This window comes from Drosophila sechellia, chromosome 3L (genome assembly GCF_004382195.2).
Source record: "Drosophila sechellia strain sech25 chromosome 3L, ASM438219v1, whole genome shotgun sequence".
Taxonomy (NCBI): Eukaryota; Metazoa; Arthropoda; class Insecta; order Diptera; family Drosophilidae; genus Drosophila; species Drosophila sechellia.
In genome coordinates this window covers 4,564,035-4,591,068 of record NC_045951.1, presented here as the reverse complement: position 1 = coordinate 4,591,068, position 27,034 = coordinate 4,564,035, and the positions used below count along the sequence as shown (strand labels likewise).

Genomic DNA, 27,034 nt, shown 5'->3' with positions numbered 1-27,034 from the left:
TGCGTGGCAAGTGCGACAAAAAAGAATTAATGTAGAGATGATTGCCTGAGTGGAGAGAATTTCAAGTGGATTTTCCCTTTGATTGCCAGAAAACTAGCTCAAAGAAGCTGGGTTCGGAAAAATCGAATTTTTGAAATTTAAAAGCTGGAATCGTTTGCCCATTTTTTGCCCATGTTTGCCCACCAATTAGTTTTTTTTGCCCACGTCCAATTTTTGAGATATGAATTTTCGAAAAAAAACTAATTTTAAAGGGTGGGCAAACGAAATAAACTAATTTTAAAGGATGGGCAAACGAAATTATTTAGTTTTAAGAGGTGGGCAATCGAAATTTTTTATTTTTAAGAGTGGGCAAACGAAAAAAAATAATTTCGAAGGGTGGGCAAAGTAGACCGAGGTAAACTTGAATGTCTTATATTTTCTAAAGTATAAATTTTTTCAAATTCCTAAAGGGTGGGCAAACGTGGGCAAACGATGTTATTGCGATTTAAAAAAAAAAAATTGAAAAAAGTGAAATTTTTGATCTTCGAAAATTTTCGAAAATTTCAAAATTCTAAAGGGTGGGCAAACGTGGGCAAACGAAGTTATTGCGATTAAAAAAAAAAAATTTTGAAAAAAGTGGAATTTTTGATCTTCGAAAATTTTCGAACTTGTTCGAAAATTCATATCTCAAAAACTGGACGTGGGCAAAAAAAACTAATTGGTGGGCAAACATGGGCAAAAAATGGGCAAACGATTCCAGCTTTTAAATTTCAAAAATTCGATTTTTCCGAACCCAGCTTCATTGAGCTCAGAAAACTACTACTTTTGAGAATTTTCAAATAAGATCTTACAGATGCAATATTGATTGGAAACTTTTAAAAATACTATTTACATATAAACTTTATTCAATAAGGCTAAGCAAAACACACCAATTTAAAAACGCGAAATGTAAACAAACTTAGGGTATCAACTCCATCCTCTTTCTAAATGTATTCCTCAACATATCGTCGTCGAAAATGTAGTTTATATATGGGCTACAGGTAAACAGCATTTTGTATAAACAGCGGTTTATGGCCTTCATAAAACGATCATGGCTGGAGCATAGTTTTCCTCGCACCTTCATTTCCTTAGCCTCGTTCAGCTTTTCCTCCACCCTTAATAAATACACCAGAATGCGACCCAGATCGTTTTCAATGTAGACGAATTTGTCTTCCTTCAAGAGTCTTACGCAGATGCTGACGAATCCTTGAAGGATCCAAACCAGAGGTTCCCCACACAGCAGCACATGATTTAGATTGACCAAAGGATCTAGGTCGTACAAGTGGCTATAGTACCGCGAAACAATTGGCAATCGAAACCATGAACCCTTCCATGTGCTGGGGACACAAAAACGTTGTGGCGGAGGAGTCGATTTTGCCAATAAACGAATTCGAGGATACTTGGGTTTATTGTTCTTTAGCAAATGGCAGGCCGTAATGCGCGGAGCCAAACTGGAATCCATCCTGGCCAGAAATGCATCTAGCATTTCCAGTATAATGTCGCGTAACTCTCTCCAATTTCGAATTCCTTGGCCAAATTCCATTTTAAACAAATCAAGGCACGAGCTGCCCGACATGGCGGCATAAAACTCACGGGCTGCCAGCAATTGAAATCCATAGATTTGCTCAGTGTCCAGAGCCATTGCTACTGGTATTGAAAATTTGTGGCTTTGTATATCCCCGGGCATTGGTCTCATGCGCATTATGCAGAAAAAGTATTGAAAACGTTCCCATATCAGATTGAATAGATTTATATCTGTATCCTTGTGCTGGTGTCTTAAATCACAAATAAGTGATAGTTGCCGCTGAAGAATTAGACCATACAATTTCGGAACGATATGCAGTTTGACTAGGATCAGGGTGGCTAGTAACCAAGCTTGGAAAAGTCTTTTGGGTTGCGTTATAATAACAGAACATCCAGTGGTCACTCCGCCTAATTCGGTAGTGTCCAGGAAACCCATGGTTGGCCAGTACATCGAGGCAAATAATAAAGTTGGAACGATGGCCGCTTTGGCAGAAGTCTTTAATTGGTTACGCCAGATCTGAAGCAGACACTCCTTCATATCCAAATGCACAATGGGCAATGGGAATCTTCGAAGGCACCTGCCATGACTCTTCTGATAATAGGAAATCCCACAAAAGCAGCCAAATGTCATGAGGTAATACCAGGATCCTCCCAGCAAGTAATTCCCATTGTTCAAGTCCACAAAGGATGCAAAAAGCCAGCTGCTAGTCATGGTTATAGAGAGTATCGATGCAATCAGGACAAGCCTTATAGGAAACTCGTAAGTTATCCTCAACATGTTGTTTTCGAAGCATTGGGGATTGTTATAATGTATGTGGCATAATACCAAACCATATCCTATCGTGCTCACACGTATGAGCAACATTAGTACCGAGGAATACACCGAAAACAGAGTCCATCGCAGGATTTCAGTGACGGAAACCAGTGGACTCATCACCTCGAACAAATTGATGGCTAAGAAAATCATCAGCATCTGATAGTCGAGCCATGAGCAGAGTAATGTGGCAAATAGGAACCGATATAGCAATATCTTTTGGATCTTATGGGGCAGCAACTGATAATATTGGGGCACCTTCCGCATTTTTGCGTATGGATTTTGATTTAATTTGGTGACTAGTTGATTCTATATACTTCGACTACTGAGCTGCAACTTGTAACCTTCTTTCCGTCAGTTTACTGTCTCAATTGACATAGTTCCCAAGTCGCTGTTGGCCTGGTCATCAATCTATTTAATGGGCTGCTGTTGACCCAACTTACGTCCATTGTAGACCCACTCTCCCTATTTCGCAAAAGTTCAAAAGTTTTGATGCCAATTTAAAGTTTTACTCTTTCTATACCCTTACGAGGGCTAGCCATAATCATCATGGCAGCGATTTGGTAACGGCAGAAGAGAAGGGTATTAAAACTAATTCACCAAACTTATTCAAAACATAGTCTTTGTTTTCAAGTATGAACTTTTGAAAGTGAATTGATTATTTAACATGATTCTATACATTTTATTGAAATATATGTTGAAATTACCAATAATATATGTTAAGCTTCAATTCCCCGGTGAAATATTTGTACGTTTTATTTTTTGCCATTCAGGTGACAAGTCAGCCAGGACTAAGTGCATCTAAAAATAAAGTTGTTGCCGCTGCAGGCACAACATTGCATTTCGCAATTGTTTTTATTCAGCGAGCGCCACTTTATTGGAGCTCTGCCACCTGCGGGGAAGGGGGGATAAATGGTTGGGGAAGCTGCTCCCAGCTAAAGTTCTAATTTATGTCGCTAAGTTTTTGCTGGCAAAAGAAAAGTTTGCAGTCACATTTAATGGTCAAAGCTGCAGGCGCAATTTCCACCGGGCGAAGAGAGCGTATTTCGAACGGGAATGGGAACTGGACACGGACATGGAAATGGACATGGACATGGCAGAGGATGTTGCTCCGTACCCCCTTTTTTTGTTTGGCCTGCTGTTTGCCATTTCGGCCTGTGTGTGTGTGTGTGACCGCCTAACCCAAAAGCTGGCCAGGAGTGGAGCGAGGCCCGGGGCCAATTAGATTTATGGGATTAGCACAGGTCGTTGGCTATAAAACACTCGCATGCTTGCAGCGGGGCGAAATCAACGTGAAAATCGAGTCTCCATGTGGATGAGGATGAGGATCCACTTGGAAACACACACCCGTTCGCAAATGGAAACTGAAGCGATGGGATATGTGTGAGCACTGAGAGAAATTTGTGTGGGCTTATTCAATTCAATTCGCCAGTTTAAATTCTGATTTGACTTTAGATAAATACATAAATATATAAAAATAATATTATATACATAAATTAAAGTAGAAAACTTTTTTTTTTCAAGTGATCATTGGGAGTATAATTAGCACAAATTAAAGGAAGTTTCGTGCAATATTTTCCATGTGGACACTGCAAACATTTGCATTGTTGTGTCCTGTTGAGCTCCTCCATATTTCTCCATCTCTCTCCCTCTCTCTCTGCCCATATATCTCTCCCTATCTGTCTGCAGGCAGCTCCTGTTCGAGCCAACTCCCCACTTACCACACACACACACAATCCCCACTTCACCGCTTACCTTCTCCGAACATCCGGTGGGCAACAAAACATTGTTTCATCCCATAAACCGCCGCCAACTTTTGCATCGGTGGTTGTTTTTTTTTTTCGCTCTCGCGCACTCGGCGAGCTTTGTTCCGGCCTTCCGTTCCGTTGCCCCGGCGTCCTCCTCACCACACCACGTCCTGTTCGCCTTGCCATTGAGCGGCCGCGACGATGACGCGTGCTCCCGGCCCATGCCCAGAACCACGTACCGCCGCACACATTTCCGGACTCAGGCGGACTGTTTTTGTGCCCTAGGATGAGGGTATGATGATTATCAGAGAATATTTTAGGGTATTATAATAAAAAATGTTATCGAATGTTATCGAAGTACGATGTTCTGATCATCGTACGAAGTTTTAATGTGATACTGTGATAGTTAATAATATCTCAACCAATCTACAACCTCCCAGATAGTTAGGGTATTCCAAACTTCGTCACCAGAATCGAATCGTTCTCACTTCTTTTCCATGGATTCGATTGTGTGGAGCTTTGGTGGTTGTATTTCTCTTCCTATTTCAGCTTCTGTGGCCCTGTTGTGTTGGCTAGTTTTCGATTTTATCGATTTTCATAAAGCTTCTATTATGGGCGGCAGGCATTCAGTGGCAGAAAGTTTTCGGCTCTGTTACTCCAATTAGAGCACATAAACCATGCAACACAAAAAACAAAAAAACAAAAACGCACAGGAGGTGAGCAATTTGGCTGCTCTGCTGACCAGGTGAAGCCAAACATTTCTGGCATTCCAATCGCATTTTTCATTGACTTCGCTCCAGCGGCTACCAAAGGGTAGATTTTCGGTGTTCGCTTCATAAATTGAGTTTTTACTTTTCCCACCGACCGAATATTCCTTTGTCGATGCATCGGACCGAGAAATAAATTTCTCAACGTATTTATTCCGTTTTTGATGTCGTTCTTATGCGGCCATAAGCAAACTAATTCATGCTACATCCATTATTTTATTGAACACGAGGTCAAAAGTTCAATACAATCACAAACAAATGAAAGAGAATGGCAGGACACTCAAAGAGTGAAAGAAATTTCAAATGAAGCCATGCTTATCAGCAATTATTTAGATTATCTTTACTGGGAACTGCAGAGATACCATAGAGATTAAAACTGAATATAAATATATTAAATAACCTATTGAATATAGGTCATACCTCGCCTAATAAATCCCTAATGAAGGCTCAAAGCTGGAAAATATAATCCCTGCGGTCAGTGGGGCACTTTTAATGAGTGCCACTCACGTAGAAGAAACTGCAGCTGCAACTGAAACTCGACCCAATTCGAAGGCCCAAGCAAGTCATCCAAACTTATGGGATGACACTAAAATAAGAGCTCTGCTTTGCGACTTAGTAAAAACTTTTTAATTACGAGGATCGGGACAATAAAAGTTTATGAGGCGAAAAGTCCTGCCGCACTGAGTTCCCCCCTCTTATTTTGGCCAAATAAATACCAAAAGCGTGGTAAGAACTAATAAAACTGAACTCAACTCTCGGCTTCCAACGGGGATCGTAAAAAAAGCTGAGAAAATCTAGTTGAAGTTGAACGTTTAATGTGTGTACTGCCAAAAACTTGGCTAATCCCTTCAAAGCGAAATAGCGGATAGCAGATAGTCTAGTCAATAAATGGGAAAAAATGAGACTGTTGCGCTTATATTGGACTTTTTGGCACAAAGTTTTGTAAATATTTTCTCGGACGAGCCAAAGGTCCTGGGAACTTTGCTTATTGCCGGTGACAGGCCAACGAAATGGCAAATCGATTCCGAATGCAATCTCTGTCTATCTGCTAAGGGCTAATATTCAAATGAAGTTTCGGTGCATTGAACTCGCATCAGCAAGTACAAGGTGTGAATTTGCCAGCCAGCCAAGGAGCAGAAGGCAGGAGCCAGGATGTGAATTGGTCGGCGGCAGGATGGAGCTTCGGGCCACCAGCCAGATAAATATAAACACGAAAGTGGAGCACAGGCGCAGCTGTAGCCGCAATAACTGTCTTGGGAGATTCAAATGCCACCTGAAGCGCACGAAAGTGCACTGAAATAATAAAATATTAACTAAATTGAATTTGGTTATAAATATGTTTAATAACTCGTCCAATTTGTTAGTTACGATCAGAAAAAATTATTTACTTTTTGTATTTTATTAAACTGACAACACTTATTCTACAATATCTGTTTTTTTCCAGTGTAGTCGGTAAAGCACCGTGTGGAAGCTGTGTAAATTCGATGCAAAGGCATTTCCAGAATGACAGCGAATAAAGCAAATGCTCGAGATGCCAGCAACCCTTCATCCAAACGCAACCCCATTACCCACTATCCTAACCCTTAACCCCCCGACTCTGGCAATTCCCCAAACGCACGGAAACTTGACAACTTCACATTTCTGGGAGGTCTTAGACAAACTCTTTGCACACGCTTACACACTGAGAGATTCCTCACTCAAAACCCTCAAATGAAATTAAAAAGTTTAACTTCAAACTTAGGGAGGGGGGATGTGGAACAACCCCTAGCTCACATTTGAGCAACTTGTGCCAACAAGCAACTCTTCATTTTGCTCATGAAGTTCTAGAGATTTTTACTTGTGGCTCATAAGACATTAGCCAGCTACTTTGCGGCCAGGAAGTTCCTTTGACTTCGGAGATTTCGTGTGTGTTGAATAGTTGGATGAAACAATGTTTGTAATTAGTCACAACTGCCACAAATCTTTAGAAACATAGTTGTGCAAAACAGGGTCATAAAAGTGGCTTTACAGAAACTTAAGATACACCAGTTGTAATTATGGGTGTAATTAAGTAAGAAATCTTAGGGAACGAATGTTGTATAAACACTTTTAAAGTCAGTTGTCAAGATAGTTAGTTGATCTAATATAGCGTTGATATACAAAGTTTATTTCCTTGTGCTTAAATTCTTGGCCAAATATATTTTCCTTTAGCTGGCGAAACTTGTGAAATATATATATTATTATAGCGCCTGAACTGAGTGTTCCGCTCAGCCATTCATAAAGTTCTCAGCTTATTCGAGTTTGCTTATTCGAGTATTTGTTCCAACACGTGAATTCGTTGTGACAAATACGTGATAAATTCGTTGTAGCCTCATCAGGCAAACAAGCGCGACATGAACATAATTTAAGTCTGACGCGTCTTGAGCTCCACAAAAGCGCTTTTCCGAGAAGCGCAACTTGTGGATGGGGGGTAGTAAGTGCTGCTTTTCCAGACAGCTACAAATTTTCATAGCATATTTCATGCTGACTTCAGTTGGCATGAGAGCGCCACACAAAACGATAGTGATAGAAAAAAAACAAAAAAAAAACAAATGCAAAAAGCCAAACAAAAGAAACACATTTGTTTTGCTTTGATAGTTCCCATGACAAAGTTTTGATAAACTAAAATACTTGGATGGAGTTTTCAGCTTTTCGCAGCAAATTGCTGAGCTCAACTATTTTTTTATGGCTAAGCCAGTAAATTGTGCATTTAAGAGAGTATAAAAACAAATTGCGTTCCCAGATTAAGAAATATATATCGCGAAGTGAGCTAAGTGCAAATTAATATGTATATTTTTTTACAGCATGTGGAAGCTAACTATTTTTTAATGCAGACATTAAACTCATTTTTCTAAGAATCAACCAAATTCATCGTTTTTATAATTGTCCAGAGAGAGAGTTCAATGCTGAGATACTTAATCACGTGGCATTTTTTATTGCAGGAATCTAGAACAGGCTTTTTTGTGCCTTCCTTCCACTGATGAAGTAGTAATTTGTCTCAACTTTTTCGCTTGACTCGAGTTATTTCTCAGCAACTGCCTCAATTGAATGACTGTCCAAACGACTGACAAAATGTCACGCTGCGATTGTGCCGATAGCGAAATCTCGTTCTCATTTTCAATTCGGAGGGTGGGCTAAGTTTTCAATGCCCCCCATCTCGGCGATTTTCCCCCTGCCCCCACACTTTTCCTGCTGCATTGCGCCGGAGCTTTTGTCTCAAGTGCATTGCAGTTGGAATTGTGTCTAGAGTGGGCTGCACTTGTCGCAAAAAAGCTGCAAAAGTTGGTGTTTTTTTTTTAGCTTCAATAGAAAACAGCAGAATCCAAACCTGAAACTGAACTCAAGTGAACTGGAATTAAATGAATGGAAGCCCAGATCTCTCCCCAAACGCTTCTTCAATGCAATGCACTTTGCTGTTTTTCTTTTTTTCTTTATTTATTTATTATTTTTTTTTTTTTAATCAATTTGACATAGATTTTTTAAATCAATAAATCGGTTTGTCACGAGCCGGGGTTAAAGTGGGATTTGACCAGGGCTTAAGGGCCATTCGATTTCCCACTCAATTAACACACACGGCGAATGGAGCTCAAATTTGCTTTTTATCTACCAAGTTTGCTCAGCAAGCAAGTTTTTTTTCGAACTGACAGACAGACAGACAAACAAACATTTATATCTCAAATAGTTCGTTTTCTCTTTTATACCAAACTTTTAGATGCAATTCGGGCTTTTATTGCCGGCATTTCTCAAATGTTTTTCGTAAATTGCATTTTATTTTCGCTGCGAGGATAATTCTCAAATACCTAATACTTTCGTGTGGTCTATTCGAAAATATTTTCCCACATTTGCATCGAATGTACAAGGCAGGCAGCTGTGCTGCCGGAAAATTGTTCACATGTCCATATTGCATGTTCGAGAGCTGCCGCCGCCGCTTTTTTGCTTGCCACCGTGCCACATAAATTGCATTTTTAGCTCGGCCAAAACATGTTGCTTTCGTTGTTTATGGGGATTGAATTCGTTGCTACAACCAAAATGTAGGGATCTTACAACACAAAAAGTACTTCAAGATTAGTTATTTATCATGGAGTGCAACTGCCTAATCAAAAGATATTATTAATTGCAGTTGTTTTAATGAAATTCAACTCGGCTCACAAGCTTGTCATACTTTTGACGTCACTTAATTTCATTGACGTCAACTTCATGACGAATAGTCTTCAAGAATTTATTTATGCCCTTAAGTAAATAACTTTATAAAGTAATTCTCCGTGTTTATTTAACCTCCTGATAAATGACAACATTGCAAATATATTTTGCTTAAGTTCCGATTGTATTAAAGTTGATTTTTGTTTATTCTAAAGGACTATCTTTATTTTTATAGTGCACTATTTTTTTTTTGGCCGCCATATAACAGCTCTCTTGAGACTCTCTTATCTGGTCAGCACTTCAGTTTTGTTTTGATTCCATTTGTGGTTTTGCTTTGAAATGATGCTGTCAGGAATGTTTGAACGGCAAGTGATAAATCTATTTAAAGATATCACAAATATCAGAATGGCTCTTAGATTCTCTGCTTTTCTAAGTTTATGTTAATGATGCATTATCTTGGTGTGTACTCTTTGATTTTTCAAGATGTGCTAAAAGTCATTGGCCTAGAAAAAATCCAATAAAATCGCTCTCCATCGTTTGTTCTCTGTCACTCCCTGCTGTTTGTTCAAATTTTGTTCGTCGCCATCTTCAAGTACCCGATCTAAAATAAACATGAGAAGTGTGTGCACGACCCTCGCTGCTTCAGCGCTTTTTATTTTTTCTTTTTTGTGGGGCGTACACTTCTCGAAACGGAGAAAGATACAGATACAGAGAAACAGCTGGTAGAGTAGAGAGCAGAAAACCCAGCTGACTGACGGAAACCGAAAGTGATACATCTGCTCCTCAAACGAACCGAGTTGCCTCATAGGGTCAGGCGCTCCTCGTGCTGAAAATATCCTTAGAAAATGCCTCGAGGCGCAATCCACACATCCAGCGACCTGAGACGTTGACTTTGGCAAGCAGGTCACGTGAGCCTTTCGCCATTTCAGCAGCTCAGCCAACGAACAGAATAAAAACGAGGCGAGGCTGACAAAGGGAAATCCTAGAAATTCGTAGGGGTGGTCGTCCTGCAAATGTGATTGCTCCAAGGAAAAAAAAAAGGGCGGCGTACTCCTCCACTGCCTTCTTATATCGCAAAATGCAGAACAAATTTCCTAGATTTCTGTTCGCTCCGTTTTAGCGCCTTTTCTTGGCAATTGTTTCCACGTGTTTGAAATATTTTAAGCCCCATCCAACTAGCCAAAAAGCCCAGGGTTTGGGCCCTCTTTTTTTGTTTTGCTTTGGGTCTTTTGTGTTTACGCATATTCGGCTGATCCATGTATAAAAATGAAGTTTCTGCGGGTTTATAAATACGAACGAATACATACAAAAATGAAAATCAATATTTGCGCCGCGTCGTCGTCATCTTTTGCCAGTGTTGCGCTCTTTTGATACCCTTTACTTAATATTGATAGGGGGTATGTGGTGTTGCAAGGATGTACATGAGTAGAAAGAACCAACTTTGAAAGCATGCATGTTTTATATTAATATGAAATAAGTTATATATTCTACTGGGTATACTTTAGTTGATATTCATACTGGTTATACTGGTTTATTATTACATTTATTCCGCCTTTATTTGTATTTTCTGTTTGCCCCGAAAGCAGTCTGTCAGTCAGAGTAAAAAACCGAGTCAGACAGCAGCAGCTGATAAGCCGCCATGCGGATGTGAAAATGTGCATGGATGAGGGATAGTAATAAATCTATTTACTTCCATGAGAGAATATATATATAGATTAATACATACGATTTATTTACTATATCCAGTGGGTACTTTTCACGATAATTGACTAAATTCCTATCTCTCTTCCATTTCAGGTTGCGATAACCAACTTTGACCGAATCAAAGGTGAGCAGAACATGGAAAACGTACTGGAAATGTGTTCCATTTTTTTTTATTTTTTTTTTTTTTGGGGGGGGGGTTTTCTCCTTTGAGACTGCCAAGTTTTTGTCACATGGCCGCGGGCGATTTTGAACTTGTTCCACTTTGGCAGCGGGAATTTGTGGGGGCAGCTTCATCTTTGCATTCATCTGTCTATCGAGCCATTCTTTGGCCCAACTTCTCCTATGCTCCTATTCCTGCCCCTAACACCCAGATAAAACGCGAAATATTCTCCTCTTTTTTTGGCCCACAGTATTTTCCTTTTTTTTTCTCGAGCCAGCTGTGTGCTCAATTCAAAAATAGAAAATGAGCAAAAAACCTGATGGAGCTAAAGATGCTGGAATATAACAGTGGATGGATACTCGACCAGCTTGCTCCAGTTCTTGAAGTGGACTCCAAAACGAGTTTTTCGGCACTTGCCCAACCGCCTGCCACCGCCGAAACCCCGCCTCGCATACGTAAATCAGTTGGGTTGAGTTAGGTCTGGTTTTCTGATAGTTGTTTAAGCGCATATAAAAAAAAAACAAGAGAACGAGATCCATAGGCCTAATACCAAGGTTTTTCCAGCAAGTATACTCTTTATGACCGCATAAAATCCGTTATTATATCTTTGACATGTTCGTGGCTGGCAATAAATTTCTATGCATATCCACACATCTGCGGCTAATTGACCAATCTGAAGTAACGATTGCGTTCGAGGCTAAAAAAGAATCGTAAAAATAAATCACTAAAGCTGTATTTTAAAAGTTCATATCTTGAGGCATGTACTGAAGAACTAAAGTTGAATAAAGCTCGCTTTAGGGTTTTTAACATTATTCTGTGGCTTTTAATTGCAAATTAGATATAGTGATGAGTAGACAATTCTTGAATCTTTTTCCCATTCATACATAAGTTTACTTCCTTCTCAGTTTTGCTTTTTAACGAGGTCTGTTTTTTTGTTTAGTCTGTCTTCTAATCGCTGGAAAACAGATTTTCTATTCCGCTGACGGATTTCGATGGATAAATTGAATTACCATGTTGCATGTGCCACACGCAATGCAGCTGTCGGTCTGGCTTTAACTTTTTGTGATGAGGTGCCGCAAAGGGGAAAGTCATCGATGCATTGCCAGTACCCACTGGCCCACTCCATTTGAGTTTCCAACGATGCATTCCTTGGATCTTTTGTTGTACACTGGGGATATGTGCTCAAATCACCTGGGCCACACGCTGGGCGAAGCAGCAGCAGATACCAACAGTTGAGGTCAATAGAATAGCATCGCTTAAATTTTAATACAATTGTACGATGTCAATGGCAAATGAAAATCATATGTCAAGTATGATCTTTTATGGTGGAAACCAACTTATATGTTGCTTATATACTATTTTCTTGACCTGCGCTGTGCGAAGGTAGCTGCATGAATGACACACGCGGCAAGTAGTCAAGCGCAGCTGGCGGGCGGTCGGGTGTACGATTGGTGGTGGCCAAGGGGACTGGGGCAACCCTTCAATGCCGCCTAGACAAACCCTCGGCACGTCTCGGGTCTCCAATTTCATGACTAATTATACGGGAACGCATGTGGCAGCGGGAAAGGCGAGAAGGTTAAGCGGCTGCCTTCTCGCCTCGTTCCCTTCACGAAATTATGCGGATTATATTTTTGTACTCCGCTGTTTTAACTTGCGATTGTTAGCCACCTTTGCCGTTGGGTTTACCTTTTTGCCTCTTTGGCCATTAATGAAGTAATGAAACTGACCCTCCGTTGACTTTGGGGCTGCATGGGGGTGGTTATTTGGTTGCATGCATAAAATAGTTGCACATAAGTGCAAGCTGCAACTGCAGCATGAAACGATGATGAAAATTTCATGAATTTGCAACGGACCAAAGGAGCGGCGGTGTATCCTCATTCCTTTTTGGCCCAATTGTGGGATGAAATGCAATTTCGCCCTGCCAGTTTTTTGAGTGGCACAAACAAACGAACACATGTGCAGCACACTAATACTCATTTATTTTAATAGGTGTAAAGGCCTTAAGTTTACAAATTATGATACTCAGCCAGTGTGTCCCGGGCACTGGGAGACTTTTTGGGTCAAATTGTTGTGTAACTTTAACTTAACCGGAACTTGACTCAAAACTTCGTTTTAACTTTTGCGATCAAGGCAATAATGTCATAAATAAATTACTTTAAAACGTAAAATGTCAAGATGAATCTACGTTTAAAGTAATTATGCATTTGGAAGGGCTAGCCTGAGGTTATAAAGTAAAACGTAGTTAAGATCTGCAGCACCTGCCATTTGTTCTATTCGCATTTCAGTTCTAGGTTTTTATCAGTGCAAAATCAGTTGCCTTGGCAAGCTGTTGCATAAATCAACTTCACCTGTGAACGTGAGTGTTTGTTTTTACCTGTGCCACACTACGGGTGCGTGTGTGTGTTTGTATTTTAGATAACTCAGCGTTAAGCGCCCGCTTGAAACTATGTCAAGCCCTCCCAGACACACAGACCATCACACGCCAGTGCTGCACTAATGCCGGCATTAACCCACAGCTGCTGCTGCTGGCTGCTTCACCTGAAGAGGAAGCTACGGATGCTGTTGGTTGCTGGGTGCCAGTGCCACCATCATGTGTGCTCTATAAAATATTTGTTTAAACTTGCACCGCCCACTTTGCCCCTGGTAGCCATGGCTGTTCGACGCCCACATTTTCTGCATTTTCTGGTGTTGATAAGCACACTTTGCTCACGACCACTTGAGGCAGCGCGACGGGTAATCACAACTTAAATGAGTAGTTTAATTTTGTTCAAGTGCAGCACTAGAGAGATTCACCTTACAAGAAGCAGCGAAGGAACGTTAGCAGGCCAAGATTACTCAAAAGAATGTATTCTTTTTCAATCAGTGCTTTCAAGAATTTGAATTTCTTTGGAACAGACATAAACATATTGGAATCAAAGAACAGAATGTTTATCTTTTCTTAAATTTCTTGAAATGGTATTCATATGCAGAATAATTTCTCCCAGTGTTTGCCATAGGTAAACGTATCTTTGATGTATTTCTGCCCCTGTCTTCGGTGAAGATATAGAGTCAGAGACCTGCTTTATGACCAGGCCGAGTGGCAAGTTGCTGCGTTGCCCGCTAGAATGACTGTTTATTGTATTCCTCTAAATTGTTGTTTATGTCTGCATTCAGACAGCAGACTGCAACTGCAGCTGCAACGGCAATGGCGTTGCAATGGGAACTTGCAACCGCAGCAACATTAGCAGAGGTAGCAACATCAGCCAGCGACTCGTCAACAACCTGACAATTTGTGCTGTCCCCCGTCTGATGGCAAAGTGTGGCGTTGTTGTCTGTTTCAGACAGTTTGCTGTGGTGGCAGCAGCAATAAAAGTGCTAAAAAGTTTCATGCCTCCAGACTGCATCCTGTGCCAAAGTCCTGCTCCTTCTGCCGCTGATGTTGAAGTTCCTGGTGTCCACAGAACATTTTTCTTTTTAATCTTTTAAAACTGAGCTGCATTGTTGTGCTGCGCTGTGTGTGTGCTGCTGCATTTGAAGTTGTGGAAAGAAGAGCGGAAGAATGCCTGAGAGAATGCCGCAGTCCGCCCCCAAGAGCCGGCTGAATTCCAGCCCTGCTTATGTCCTTGCATATTCCTCGAGCCTAATGAGAGCATTATAACTTTGTGACAAACTTTGCTGTGGCTCTCTGAAGTTGGGAAAGCGAGCTAAAGTACAAAAAGATAGTAGCTGCTACTGATGCTAATGAGAAACTGAGTTTTAAAGCACAAATTGTACTCATTAAAAATGAAATACAACTCAAGTTTTGTGTGAATCTCTGTAGAACGGACAGCAATCTCTCTTGGACGGACACAACTACTTAGTAGGTACAATGAAACACAAATTTGTTTTCTCTCTTCGAGTTTAGTTCCTATATAAATCAACTTCGAAATGAACATTTCTAGCGCACCTCCAGTTCTCAGTTAGTTAAAGAATTTGTTTTGTTTTTTACATTTTCCCTACCCATGTTTTGCGTGCTCTTCGGCTTTTCTCCCGTTTCATTCATAATTTCTGTCGCATATGTAACTGCGGGGGTTGCTTGGAGTGTCGCAGGATGTACCTGATATGTCCCTGGGGGTGGTGAAATGTGGATCTGGGTGTTATGAGGAGGTGGGTGTCATAAGAAGGTGGGGGGGCGTTTGAAACAGAAACAGAACTTTGTCGCGTTGTCAAGCCTTTGTGGCTGTTTTCTATTTATGTTACGTTATGTTACTGCTACCTGACTGGGACTCCCTGACTTTTCCCACCATGTCTGATGTCTGGCTGGGCTTATATACACCTCCCACTCAAGCATTTCCTTCAGCATTTTACCACCCCCAGGATGTCTGCACACGTACACAGAAATGACATCAGTGGTAGCCTGAAGCTCAGACTGCATCGTTGAGTAGGAAATTAAATACTTCAGTCGGATGTTTGGGGAAATTTCCGTTGCTGCCTCTCGTTTCCAGCTGAAAAGTCAGTTAAAGTTTGCCTTCGCCTCCTTCAGATATTCATACACGATGCAAAGCAATTTGTATGGTTATTTAAATTGCATATTTGGCTAAAATTCCTGCAAATTTATGACCCAACAGAGACTTTCACTATTTGATTTTACTATCTGCCATGCCTTTCTCCGACTCTCCCAGCCCCCCCTATTTTTTATTATCGCCCATTCAATTAGTCTGGCTCTAATGACATTTAGCCCGGCTCCCATGATAATCACCCCATGGTCAGCGTCGGTTTCCACTGCTGCACTTTTGCCCCAATTTCCCTCGGTTTCCACCAACCCCTGTTTTTTTCCACATTTCCGCCCCACACTTTGCGTTGCACTGCGCCAAAAATGCAATGAAAGCGATATAAAAGGCAACAAGGCATTGCAGCCTCATTTCGGTGTTTCTTTCCCTCTCAGTTTTTGTGCAGGGTATCAGGAATGTGAGGTATGCTGTGCTATGCGAACTTTATAATTTGAATATAAAGCAGAAGCAGAATAATTGATCATATAATGTTTAATAGTTTCTTATAAATGTTTAAGGACACATACATAGGCAACAGCTTGCAGGTTTTTCTTGGACTACCAGGTATACCATAGTCGAAACACCTTAATTTTTTATTTTTTTGGACACCCTTTTGTTGCCTGTTCAGTTGTTGCGTGTAACACTTTTGCAGCTCCCCATCGCTGCCCCCGCCCCGCCCCTCGCAACAAATGTCACACGAATGTGGAGCACGTCATGTGTTTATGCATGCAAATGCAGCAAACACGTTCAGAAAACACCGAAAAGAAAAGGATGCCTCTTTCTCCGATTCTCGATCGCGATTGTTGCCCACATGCCGAGTTGTATAAGAACAATTTTTTCTTTTTTTTGGTGCAGAGGGGTTGTGACATTACATTTTCGGTAATTTGTCTTGTTGATTTAAATGTGTGATACCATAAGTTGTTGACTAGCGATGGCAGAAAATGTGTTCACATGTATCGAACGAACATGAAAATGGGATTGGCTTAAAAATAGATAGTTTTTAAGCTAACATTGTTTGTGGAGATAAGTTAAATCAGCACAATTTAAGTAAAAACCATGAAGTACAGCCATTTTCGATTGCTGTGCCATTATACGGATTTTTAATGCTTTCCCTTTCCCAAAACTTTGTAAACTATTGATTGCTGGGCCAACTGGGAAATGCCCCTTCAAACATTTCCATCTCTAACCAACGAAACGATGGGGGAATGCCCCTAAAGACTTCGAACAGTGTCTGCGATAAGGGAACCCACCTCCTCCACAGACCATTAAATGCACTCCATCGATATGCATTTGTACATTTCACTCTTTATTTTTGGGTTTTGGGGTCAACTAACGACTCTCGAGCGTTTAAATTTTGTGTTGTCCGATAAGAGCCGACCGCATCTGATGGGTCGCTTCTGTTCGAGCAGCGTCGTTTTGGGGCTTAATGGCTTATCAGCCGGTGGGCTGAATTACCACGTCACCCTGCAGGGTCCCCTCTTCCCTTTGGTTGGATTCCTCACAAAACTTTTGGGTGTCGAAATCCCGCGCTTGACCCAATTGGAAGTGCGACGTGGGACCCACACATGAGAAATGAGCTGCCAATGGCTACAAGACTTCGATTTGGGGAAAAACTTTGAGTAATTGCTGCACTCCAGTCGCAGCTCCACCTCAAAAAAAAAAACCGAACTTTACCCGCAGAGTTCCAAAAATAATGGAATGCCAACGCAAAGTCGAGATATTTAAGTGGATTTAAATTACTAAAAATCATATGAAAATGCGACTTCAACTTCTTTTACTTATCAAAGTGTAATGAAAGGCTACATCAATTAGCAGGATAAACGGAAGCAGGATATTCCGCCTGTCTTTTGATTATTTCCACAAGCATTGCCCTTGCTAATTTTCGGATAATTACACATTTATTTTTCCAATTTACTTTTCCTCACACTGAATTAAATTCCTTGCTAGTTGCGTGTGTGGCAACATCAGGATTCAGGATACAGGCGTTAATGCCCCATTGTGTGTGGCAATGGCTTTCGCTGTCGTCATGGCCATTCCACAATCGACAATCGGACGGCGTTGGTAACAGCGGCTTGACTGGGCTTTGCCTCCACTTATCTGGTCACTGGCGGCTTTTTAGCCAAGTGCTGACGTCGCGGGGTCAGGAACATGAACAACAAAAAAAAAAAAGAAAAAGCGTGTAAATATTGCCACCTCGTCACGGCGACGTCGTCGTCCTGGCGCCGTATCGCCATTTCCCGGAGCGCCTGTAATTTGCCACGTCCTTCGTCCTCTTGGTCCTTGGGGGTGTTGTTTGCTGCCATCTAATCGCGAACAAATATTGTTTTAATACTGCAGCGAGCTTTCTTTAGTTTAGCTGCCAGTCCAACACACCCACTATCAACTCGCTTTCCTCTGCAGTCAGCTTAACCTGCAATTGAGTTTTCTCATGGCTATGAAAAGGCAAGTCGTGTTATTGTTGACGAAAATTACGGCTGTTTGTTCTACCAACAATTGTAACTATTAACGTGTTCCGTTTGCTTTAAAAGGAGGGAAAAGCGGTTACCTTATTTAACTACTGGGATTGGTATCCTTTAATCCATTACCGTTTTTACATACGGAACGTGGAAGCAAAAAAGGATTTAATATATTTCTAGTCCAGCAAAAAATGCCAAAACAAGTAATTGCCATCATAAAGCTACTTATGCCACTGATTATCATGATAATCCCTCGAGCTATTTGCGGTGCACTCTGGGTCAGTACTTTTATTTTTTATAACCCATAAAATATTTGAACTTTTCGCAACCATTTCCATTTCCTGGGGGAAAATCTTTAAACGACATCTATGGCATGTTTGTACGGTCAGAATTTTATTACTGGCGCCCTCGGCGTGTTGGACTCACATTTTTCTTCACCAGCTCGATTTCGTCATCGTTCCGCACACTCCACGCCCCCATTTCCGCTTTTGGTGCAACTTTTCCGGGTTTTCTTTCCCTTTTTTGGCGTCCTGGCACGAAATGAACTCCGGTTCTGAACTAACCCCGCCTTAATTCTTGTTTCCTTAATTTTGTTGCCCATTTTTTTTTTTTTTTGCCATTCCCGCTGTTGTTTCTCACACGGTAATTAGATTTCTGGGTTATATTTGGTTCTTTGCAAATTCACCCAAGTCTTCCCTTTGACAGTGCTTATTTATTTAGCGAACTAATTACGTGTCTTTGGATTGCCGCCTGTTAATTCCAAACAATCCCTCTCCCCACCCAACTTGTTCGCCATAAAAATCATAACTTTTAACTTGTAGCCACATACAAATATTTCATTAAAATAAACGCGAATAAGCCACAGGATGTCTGTCGGTTTGGTTGCCATCCCGCGACCGCAGGCGTCTGCGGAGGTGGGAACCCATTAAAGTAATGAGCTCATCTCGTGATGTTGCAACACGCCCCTTCCCAGTCTACATGCCACATCCCAAATCCCACATCCTACATCCCCTTCAGGGTCCTGCCTTTTCGCTGTTTGCTCATGGCTTCCTCCCAACGCCCAGCGGAGGTTGACAAACCCAGACCACAGAACTCACACGCGCTCATCATTGGAGGCAACACCCCATCTCGGAATCAAGAGTTATGCGTTATGATCACGCAGCACTTCCGGTTCCCTGCTCCATTCGCTCTAGGGTATTCGTCAAAGGAACAATATTCCAATAGAATAGATATCAATCGAGGTTTTGACCGAATTTGCTGACTATTTAATCAGGATTTCTTGCTTTAATTATTTTTTGCGGGGGAAAAGTATATCTACCATTCGGTCCTTCCTATTTTTAAAAGTTTTTTCCACGGTTTTCCATTTCATAACCCGCACGTTCACAGCAACAACAGAAACTGCGTGAAATTGTGCGTTACAAGCAGGTCACGCCCCCAAAAAGGCGCCCTAGACAAAACACGTTCTTTTAGCTCCTCTTTTTTTTCTCTCCTTAATCCCTTGGCTCCCTGCGGGGAATCCGGGATTTTGCGGCGCCAACAAATAAATCTGCAAATCTGTACCAACCAGCCACTGGGAATACCCTGTAAGCTTTGGCTACATAAAACCATTGGGATACCCTACTTGGAGCTTTGCTTTATGGTTGGCCTAGATTAAATGCGATTTAATGGAATTTAATGAAAGGCTGAAAATGAGTTTTTATTCTGGTTACAGAACTAATAACGCTTATATACTGCAGACTGTACAGAATAATAACCGTTTTTTCCATGCAATTTTTGATTTTATCTCTCGCATTGTTTTTTAGTTATTGTGCACCCTTTTTTGTCCAAGTACGTGACTTTTTTTAATTGTGCATACAAACTATAAAGCTGCTCCCTTCAACCTCCTACGTCGCCCAGTTTATTTTTCTCGCCCCGCGTCCATATATACAACTTTAATCTCCATATGGCTGCGGCTGCTCACGCCATCTGATTGATTTTTGTCACATGAACTTGTCACACTGGCCCTGAAGTCGGTCAGTGTACATAAAACCATATAAATATATCTACACTTGAGCAAAAGTCCTATAAAGAAATCATGTTATAAATTTAATAAGTTTATTCATAATAATAATAATATCTAATTGAGTCTTTACAAGTCATTATCTCTTAATCACTTAATGCGACATTCTTGATACTATTTTTTCTCAGTGTTCTCGATGTGGGCGACGCGTTCAATACTCGGGCTTATTATGATTATTGCTTCTAGTTCATTTGTTTAATGGTCTCGGAGGCGGGGAACGGAAATCGTTACACTGCCAAGTCCAGACCCTCGTAAATAGAATCTGTCGAGCAGATTTCATCCGTGCCAAGAGTTTCAGGGAGTTGGTAATAGATACTTGCATAAATAAATTGATTGGTCCCTTACATCTGGCTGTCAACTTTCCATTTGCTTGTGGCATAAATTAGCTTAATTTATGTGCTCGTTCATTAGCTGCCATTTCAATTTGGGCACCAACAGACAAAGTTCAATTAATTCCAACTTCAAAGAAGTAATTTCCTGTGAATTGATAGTCATGAATTGCACTTACATATTTGAATATTTACTAGTAATTTTTTCCAATTAAATAACTTTAAATAAATGGTATTTAATTTGTAATTGGCTACAAAATATTCCGCTCGTCTGATAAACAATTTAATTTTCCTGAAATGTCATAATTTCATCAACATTCTGCTTTTAATAACAATTCATTTTTTTTTGTTTTTGTGAACTTTTCCCTTGATGCATTATTAATGACTCCAGCGCAACAAGGATAAATGTATAAAAATTGTTATTTGTTTGCTGGCGAGGAAAAGCTTACAGCAGTACGTGCCAATAAACACTATGATATATTTATGTTTTCATTTATTTACGGCGCTCTGAAGTAAAGTGCAATTTAATATTAAAGCGACGAGCATGGAAGCCAGTCGAACGGGTTAACTGCAATGTTTTATGCAACAAATTCAATTTCGAAGTCACGTCAACGTCACTCGGATGGGTAGTAATTCATTTAATCTATTGAGCCTATGCTCTTCACTTGAGGGATGCACATAAATCGAGAATTTATTGTGTTATTCATTACTTGGACGAAGGCAAGTTCAGTTCACTGGCCCACATTTCCCATCCGCACCAGGAGCAATTGTCCGTATATATTTGTATTTCATTCGGGTAATTCCTTTAGAGGACTAATCGATAGCACGTGACGCTTAAAGGTGAACGACTGTGTCACTTCGGGTTGAACGCACAGATAAGACAACAGTTGGTGGGGTGGCATATTGGGGAGTGCGGCATCGGCATCCACATTCGCACAGCCACACATCCACGGCAACAGGATGACAACGAGGACGTCACACAAATTGACTTTTTAAGTAGGCAACAATGTGGCTACAGCTGACGAAGGACGAAGGACGATGGTGGTGGGGATGCGGCATAATAATAATGGAGCGCAATAAAAAAATGTGGGCGAAAGAACCATTTTCCATTTCCATTCTGCAGCAACCACCCCCGAAAAACCCCCCCTTATCAAAGACGCTCCACATTTCTCAGATTGTTTGTGTGTGTGTGTGTAGGACTGTCATCGGGAAATGACGGCATTACGGCATTTACAGTTAATGCCTTTATGTCCTCGAGGATTTGGCCTGACATGCGGTTGGTTTTGGGACTCCCCGGGGGAATCACATTCTCTTTTGCATAATATTTGATTTTATTTGGCAGTGGTGAGACCATTTCCGCAACTATTTCACATTGTTAATTTGGCCAAAATGTAGTTCAAATGGTTGGTTTAAAATGCAGCGAAAATATAAAAGAAAATAGGTTTGAATAAATTCCAGGACTTCATTGTTGTGTTATTCAATTTACTTTATATGTAATTTAAGAGCGGAATTGTATTAATTAGTATTGATAGGCTTTTTGATTAATATTTGCTGTCACCTTACCTTAAATTTGTTTTAATTGGTCCTCCGAACTCGATTTGTTTTGCTTTTCCATCTTGACACAACCAAAAAACACGCATCATAACTGCCAAGTTTTCACATTCGTGTTGCCGACTTTGTAGTGCATTCAAAGCCGCAATATCCAATTAAGTATTCATTTAGTTTTGTCAACTTCAACAATGGTTATTTATTGCTCGTGTGCAACAACAAAGCCCTCCCACAACACACATCACATGATCCTCCGTGTGTACGCCGCCCAAACCCCCAAAAGTAAACTAGAAAATTACATTTTCATGTCACACACACATACAGAGAAGTGAAACCGAATCGCTGTCAGAGGTGGAAAACCCGAGAATTGGTAACTGGCAACTCTGCTTTTCATTTGCTGGCCATCAACCCATCAACTATGATATATTCGTATACTTTTTCGATTCCAACTCTTTTGCCCGCAATCCCCAATCGACCATTTGCTTTCGGTTTTTGATATACATACCAGTGCATTGGGGTCATAAATCGCTCGTTTTTGCGGCAGAGTCAATGTAGCTTCTGTGTGTCACCTGTTCTGCTGGGGCAAACAGAGTTAAAGTGTGAATAATATGATGGAGAGGGATTTTATGGCATTTTCATTTGAGAGCTATGTTAATACCCTAAACTTAAATGGCACATAAATAAAATATATTCAGATGATAACCCTTTGAAAGTCTGTTACAGGATACGCAAGAGTATATTAGATTCCAAAGTACGACTATAACTATTATGTTGCTTTTATTCATCGTAGTCTTTGTTGGATAACAATGAAAAGCACTCATTCATCTTTGCAAGCTGTTGTGATAGCATTACTAGCATATTACCCTATCACTTTATCCCATCGCCAGCCCATCAACTGTTGCTCTTTCTTTGTCGAACGATGGGATAATCCAGTCAGTCAGTGACTTTTAAAGTACATCTCGTAAAGCCACGTACATAATTGTATAGAATTTCCCAACATAATTGCAGCTTCAATGCCGGCTACTCGGTTTCGTTCACTTCGACCCCAAAATATAAAGGTTGCTTGACCCCCGTGGAACTTTTCGCTGTTTTTTTTGCTATTGCCGCTGGGCGGACGGGTTCATGAACTCACCGAAAAACAAACTTTGACTTTTTATGGGCAAACGAACGCAAATCCATTCAAACTTTTGTGCTCGTTGTTGGCGGATTTTAAAGCGTCACACGTTGTGTGTGTTTATCAAGTTGAGGGGACAACAAATGCAGACGTCGCGTCGACAAAACTCAGACAGTTTAAATGTCCTGGCACAATTTCCAACACTCTAGGCACGCTCAAGTCAGCAACACTTTCCACCATTTTCATCTCGGTTGGGATTTGGGTGCTAATGCACAATGCACTGAAAACAAAACGGGCTTAATACGATTTATTGTGATAATGTTTTTAAGTGGAGACACAATGTGTTCCAATCTACAAACTAATTTCTTTAAAAAGATAGTGCCCGAATTGGTGTAAATGATCTTACTTAGGGGATGATGCTGCTCAACTAATTGGGTGATTTTCCTAGTGCACTTTCTTTGTTTGCCAAGGCTTGACTTGAGTCTCGGGCTTAACATGGCTTTAATAATTGACGGTACGCCAGTCCAGGCGGACCGGAACAATGTCAGGATATTAGCTAATGCCGCAAATGCATCCTGGCAACTGCCAGCATAGCGACAATTTCATGCCAGCTGCGCACACACAACAAATGCGCAACAATAACAATTAAAATTGGAAACTGCAGCAGCAATCTAGATTGTCAGGGGAGTGTCCTCGGCGCAGGAAGAGCCGGGCGGTCCATCGAGTGGTTCAACCTTGGCCTAACAGCACAGCACGCCCATGCCATCCTCATTCACATCCGCATCCTCGACTGCGCATCGGAGACCATAATTATCCAATTGAACAATAAACAGATGCCTGCCAGGCTTGAGTCAATAGACAATGGCTGCGGCGGAGTGAAGTTGAGCCTGCCCAGCTGGCATCCCTTCAAATGGTTGCTGCTGTTGCTGCTTCAGTTGTTGCAGCGGTTGATGTTGCTCCTGCATTTGCTGTATTGTGGTCATTGTGGCATCGTCGAGAGGTTGTGTGCAACTATTGCCCTCCGGCAGACGAGAGTGATGAGTTTTGCCGGCCAGGAGTAGTGTTGTCTCTTGGGGATCTTAATTGAGTTAAATGTGAGTGTGATTCCATAAAATGTGTCTACAATCTGAAAGAGTTATTAAATTTCAAAATAAAAATGGCAATAAAATAGATTAAATTAAAGAATTTTAAATTAAATGAAATGTCGCAATTGAAGACCAATTTAATTGTTTCTTTTATAGCCATTTATACATTTTAACGGGCCAAGGTAAAGAATGCTAATTAAAAATTATATGACTGTTTAATTGTTAAGAGTCAACACTGAATTCATGGGAAATAGGTAATATCATAAGCCAAACGAATTAAGCCAATTAAATCAGACATGCCATATTTAATTTAATATTCGTATCTTGGGGATACTAGGAGATACTAGAGTGCATAAACCGAATTCGCCTGCCGGCCAAGTCAAGTGTAATAATGTGCCAAAAACGTTTAGGAAGCCACAGGATGTCGGACAATTGGCAAAAGGCAACTGTCGTCCGGCTGAGTGGACACGGGTCGGGTCAGTGGACTGAACAGTGGACAGGACACTGCTTGCATTCATTCCTTTGTCTGGGCGAAAATGTTTATTTAATGAATATTTATTAACACTAACTAATTTTGGTTTTCTACGCTTTGTTTGTTCCCATTTTGGCTCACAGGTGACTGACGACCAGGACGGCCAGCAATGTGCAGACGGTCGGTGGTTGAAATTGCTGGCAGGACTCAGAAGCAGACCGCAAGGATCAACGCAATCAAGGAGCAGCCGTTGCAGCTGTGAATGCATCAGCAACTGGCAACTGGGAACTGGCATCCGGCTACTGGCTACTTTTTATATATACACATCCAGAACGAAATGCGTTTTTGCAGCTCGGCCAACAAGGAGATCATCACACAGATAGCAGTTGATAGATGAACTAAAGCAAATGCCCTCCAATTGCAGCTTTTGATGCAAACTTAAGGCAGGGGCCCAACACAGAACCCAACTTGACTGATAGTTTAAACTACTTACTATAAAGTAATCGAACAACATAATAACAAAACGAAAGGGCTGCAACAAATTTTTAATTACTGTTAAGAACAACTCGTTAATTGCCAAATATGTGTTGCCTGATGATCTAAAGCTGAACAAAACTTAGGAACATATATACATATATAATAATTACATAACATTAATCCCTAAAAACCGCCACGAATAGCTCAAGATCAAGAGTTAGCGCCAGGAAACACTTGCTTAAGCCATGGGCAACAAATGCTGCAGCAAGCGACAGGATCAGGAACTGGCACTGGCCTATCCCACTGGGGGCTACAAGAAATCTGACTACACCTTTGGCCAGACGCACATCAACAGCAGCGGCGGCGGCAATATGGGCGGCGTTCTCGGCCAGAAGCACAACAACGGTGGCTCGCTGGACTCGCGCTACACGCCCGATCCCAATCATCGGGGTCCGTTGAAAATCGGCGGAAAGGGCGGCGTTGACATCATCAGACCTCGCACCACACCAAGTGAGTACTTCCGCGAATAAAATTGGATTGCCCAATCTAATATGCGTACTAATATGCGTCCATTAGTAATTACAGTGAAACCCCTGTGTACCAGAACCTTTAACTTATCTAAATAAAATTCCATTTAATTAAGTTTTTAATTTAGTATACAATAAAAAGCTAGTTCGGTTAGGACTCTAACCATTTCATTCTCAAACTTTAGTCAGAGAACGGAAGTTGTGTTACCTACAGCCATGGATTTTAAATCCTTTGCCCTGCTTTTTTTACGACTTTAACCAATTTCATATAGATGAAGCTAAAGTGGTTGAATTTTCACTGTTTGTTTTCGTATTATCATGCATTAGTAATTAGCTGTTGGCTGTTAGTCTCTCCTGGGTCGCGGGTGGAGTGATAATTCCAGCATTTAATTAGCAATTTGACTTTTTGCCTGCCACAGAGATTGGCTTTTACCCGCTGGTTGGCCTTGTGTTTGCATAATGTGGCAGGCAGCTAGCTAGCGAACTAACCTGCCACATAACCAGCGTTCATCCAAGTCACCAGTACCCCACATCCATAATTAGAGTTCCCCGTCCCAGGAGGTTCAGAGGTGGAGTCAAGTCATTTGCCAGGTGGCAGCGCAATTCTCATATTTGCAGTGGTAATACGATGAGAGTCGTTAACCTTGACCACTTCTCGTGTGCGTGGCCCAGTAATGGAAGGAAAGAAGGTTGGGTTGCTGCTCTTGGTGTTGGTTTAATGCCACCTTGACGGCGATATTGCATTCCATATGACACGACATTGCGTTTACGAGACCCCAGGGAGTTGGGCAAGGAGTTGCAGCTGGGAAGGAGGTTTTCAAGTTGCCAGCAGCAGGGCAGGGGCCTGTTGCTATGTTTGCACAAGAAAATTGTAAGGTTCAGTACAGAAAATTCAAGGGATAAAGAAATTAGCAATGCAAATAAAGGGGGTTCCGTTTAAAAGTAGCACTTTAAAAGTGGCGCACACATTTAAGCCAAGCATACTATGAAGGCATTAACTCGTTAAATCCTCTTGGGAATCTTTAGATTTTGTATACAAACCTATACAAAATTCCATAAAACATCGGTCACTTTGGTGTACCATTGAAATGGCGGAATTATTTTGATCTGACCTGTCTTTCGTTGAGAAGGCAGACCTCGCTGGCAGCCGATTAACTGCTGGTATTTCTATCCGTGACATGACAGTACTGCCTTATAGCATATATGACCGTAAAGCCGCTTAGGTCGTGTAAACCCACCGAGAGGTTGAGTGCTTGGCCAGTGATTTGTGCCGACTTTGTTAGCACGAATTTTGCATTCGGCATTTGGCATGGGCATGTGGGGATGATGAACCAGAAGGGTCAAAGGAGGAAGGGCGGGCGTTGCAATGGAGGGCAGCGAGCGGCCAAGGCAACTGAACTGGCAAGCGGCGCGTTCAGTTTATTTATGCGTTGCCTCGATGTGAGCTAAATCAATTAGCCAAATGCAAGTCAGTGCCAAAAATTGTGGCTTGGCAGCGTTTTCGAGGCACGAAATGAAATTGTTTCGTTGTTTATGGCCCCGGCCCCCAGAAAAGTATGCTATCCA

The 27,034-nt window shown here is 41.3% G+C and overlaps 2 protein-coding genes across 3 annotated transcripts in view; one reads left to right on the top strand and one right to left on the bottom strand.

Annotated features, from left to right (window-relative positions):
• Positions 1 to 27,034, top strand: part of LOC6610805 (tyrosine-protein kinase Src64B) — a 32,640-nt gene that overhangs the window by 2,944 nt on the left and 2,662 nt on the right. For both annotated transcript variants that reach the window (XM_032718579.1, XM_002035335.2), the window contains 2 exons: positions 10,827 to 10,857; positions 24,608 to 25,451. In XM_032718579.1, the coding sequence (XP_032574470.1) occupies positions 25,187 to 25,451 (265 nt within the window). In that variant the 5' untranslated portion in view covers positions 10,827 to 10,857; positions 24,608 to 25,186. The remainder of the gene's footprint in view (positions 1 to 10,826; positions 10,858 to 24,607; positions 25,452 to 27,034) is intronic.
• Positions 794 to 2,698, bottom strand: LOC6610807. Its single transcript, XM_032718578.1, has one exon. The coding sequence runs from the start codon at positions 2,621 to 2,623 to the stop codon at positions 938 to 940; it is 1,686 nt and encodes a 561-aa protein (XP_032574469.1). The 5' UTR covers positions 2,624 to 2,698; the 3' UTR covers positions 794 to 937.

Bases quoted from the DNA above. Each gene is read 5' to 3' on its own strand.
- LOC6610807 (XM_032718578.1), bottom strand. From the start codon at position 2,623: ATGCGGAAGGTGCCCCAATATTATCAGTTGCTGCCCCATAAGATCCAA.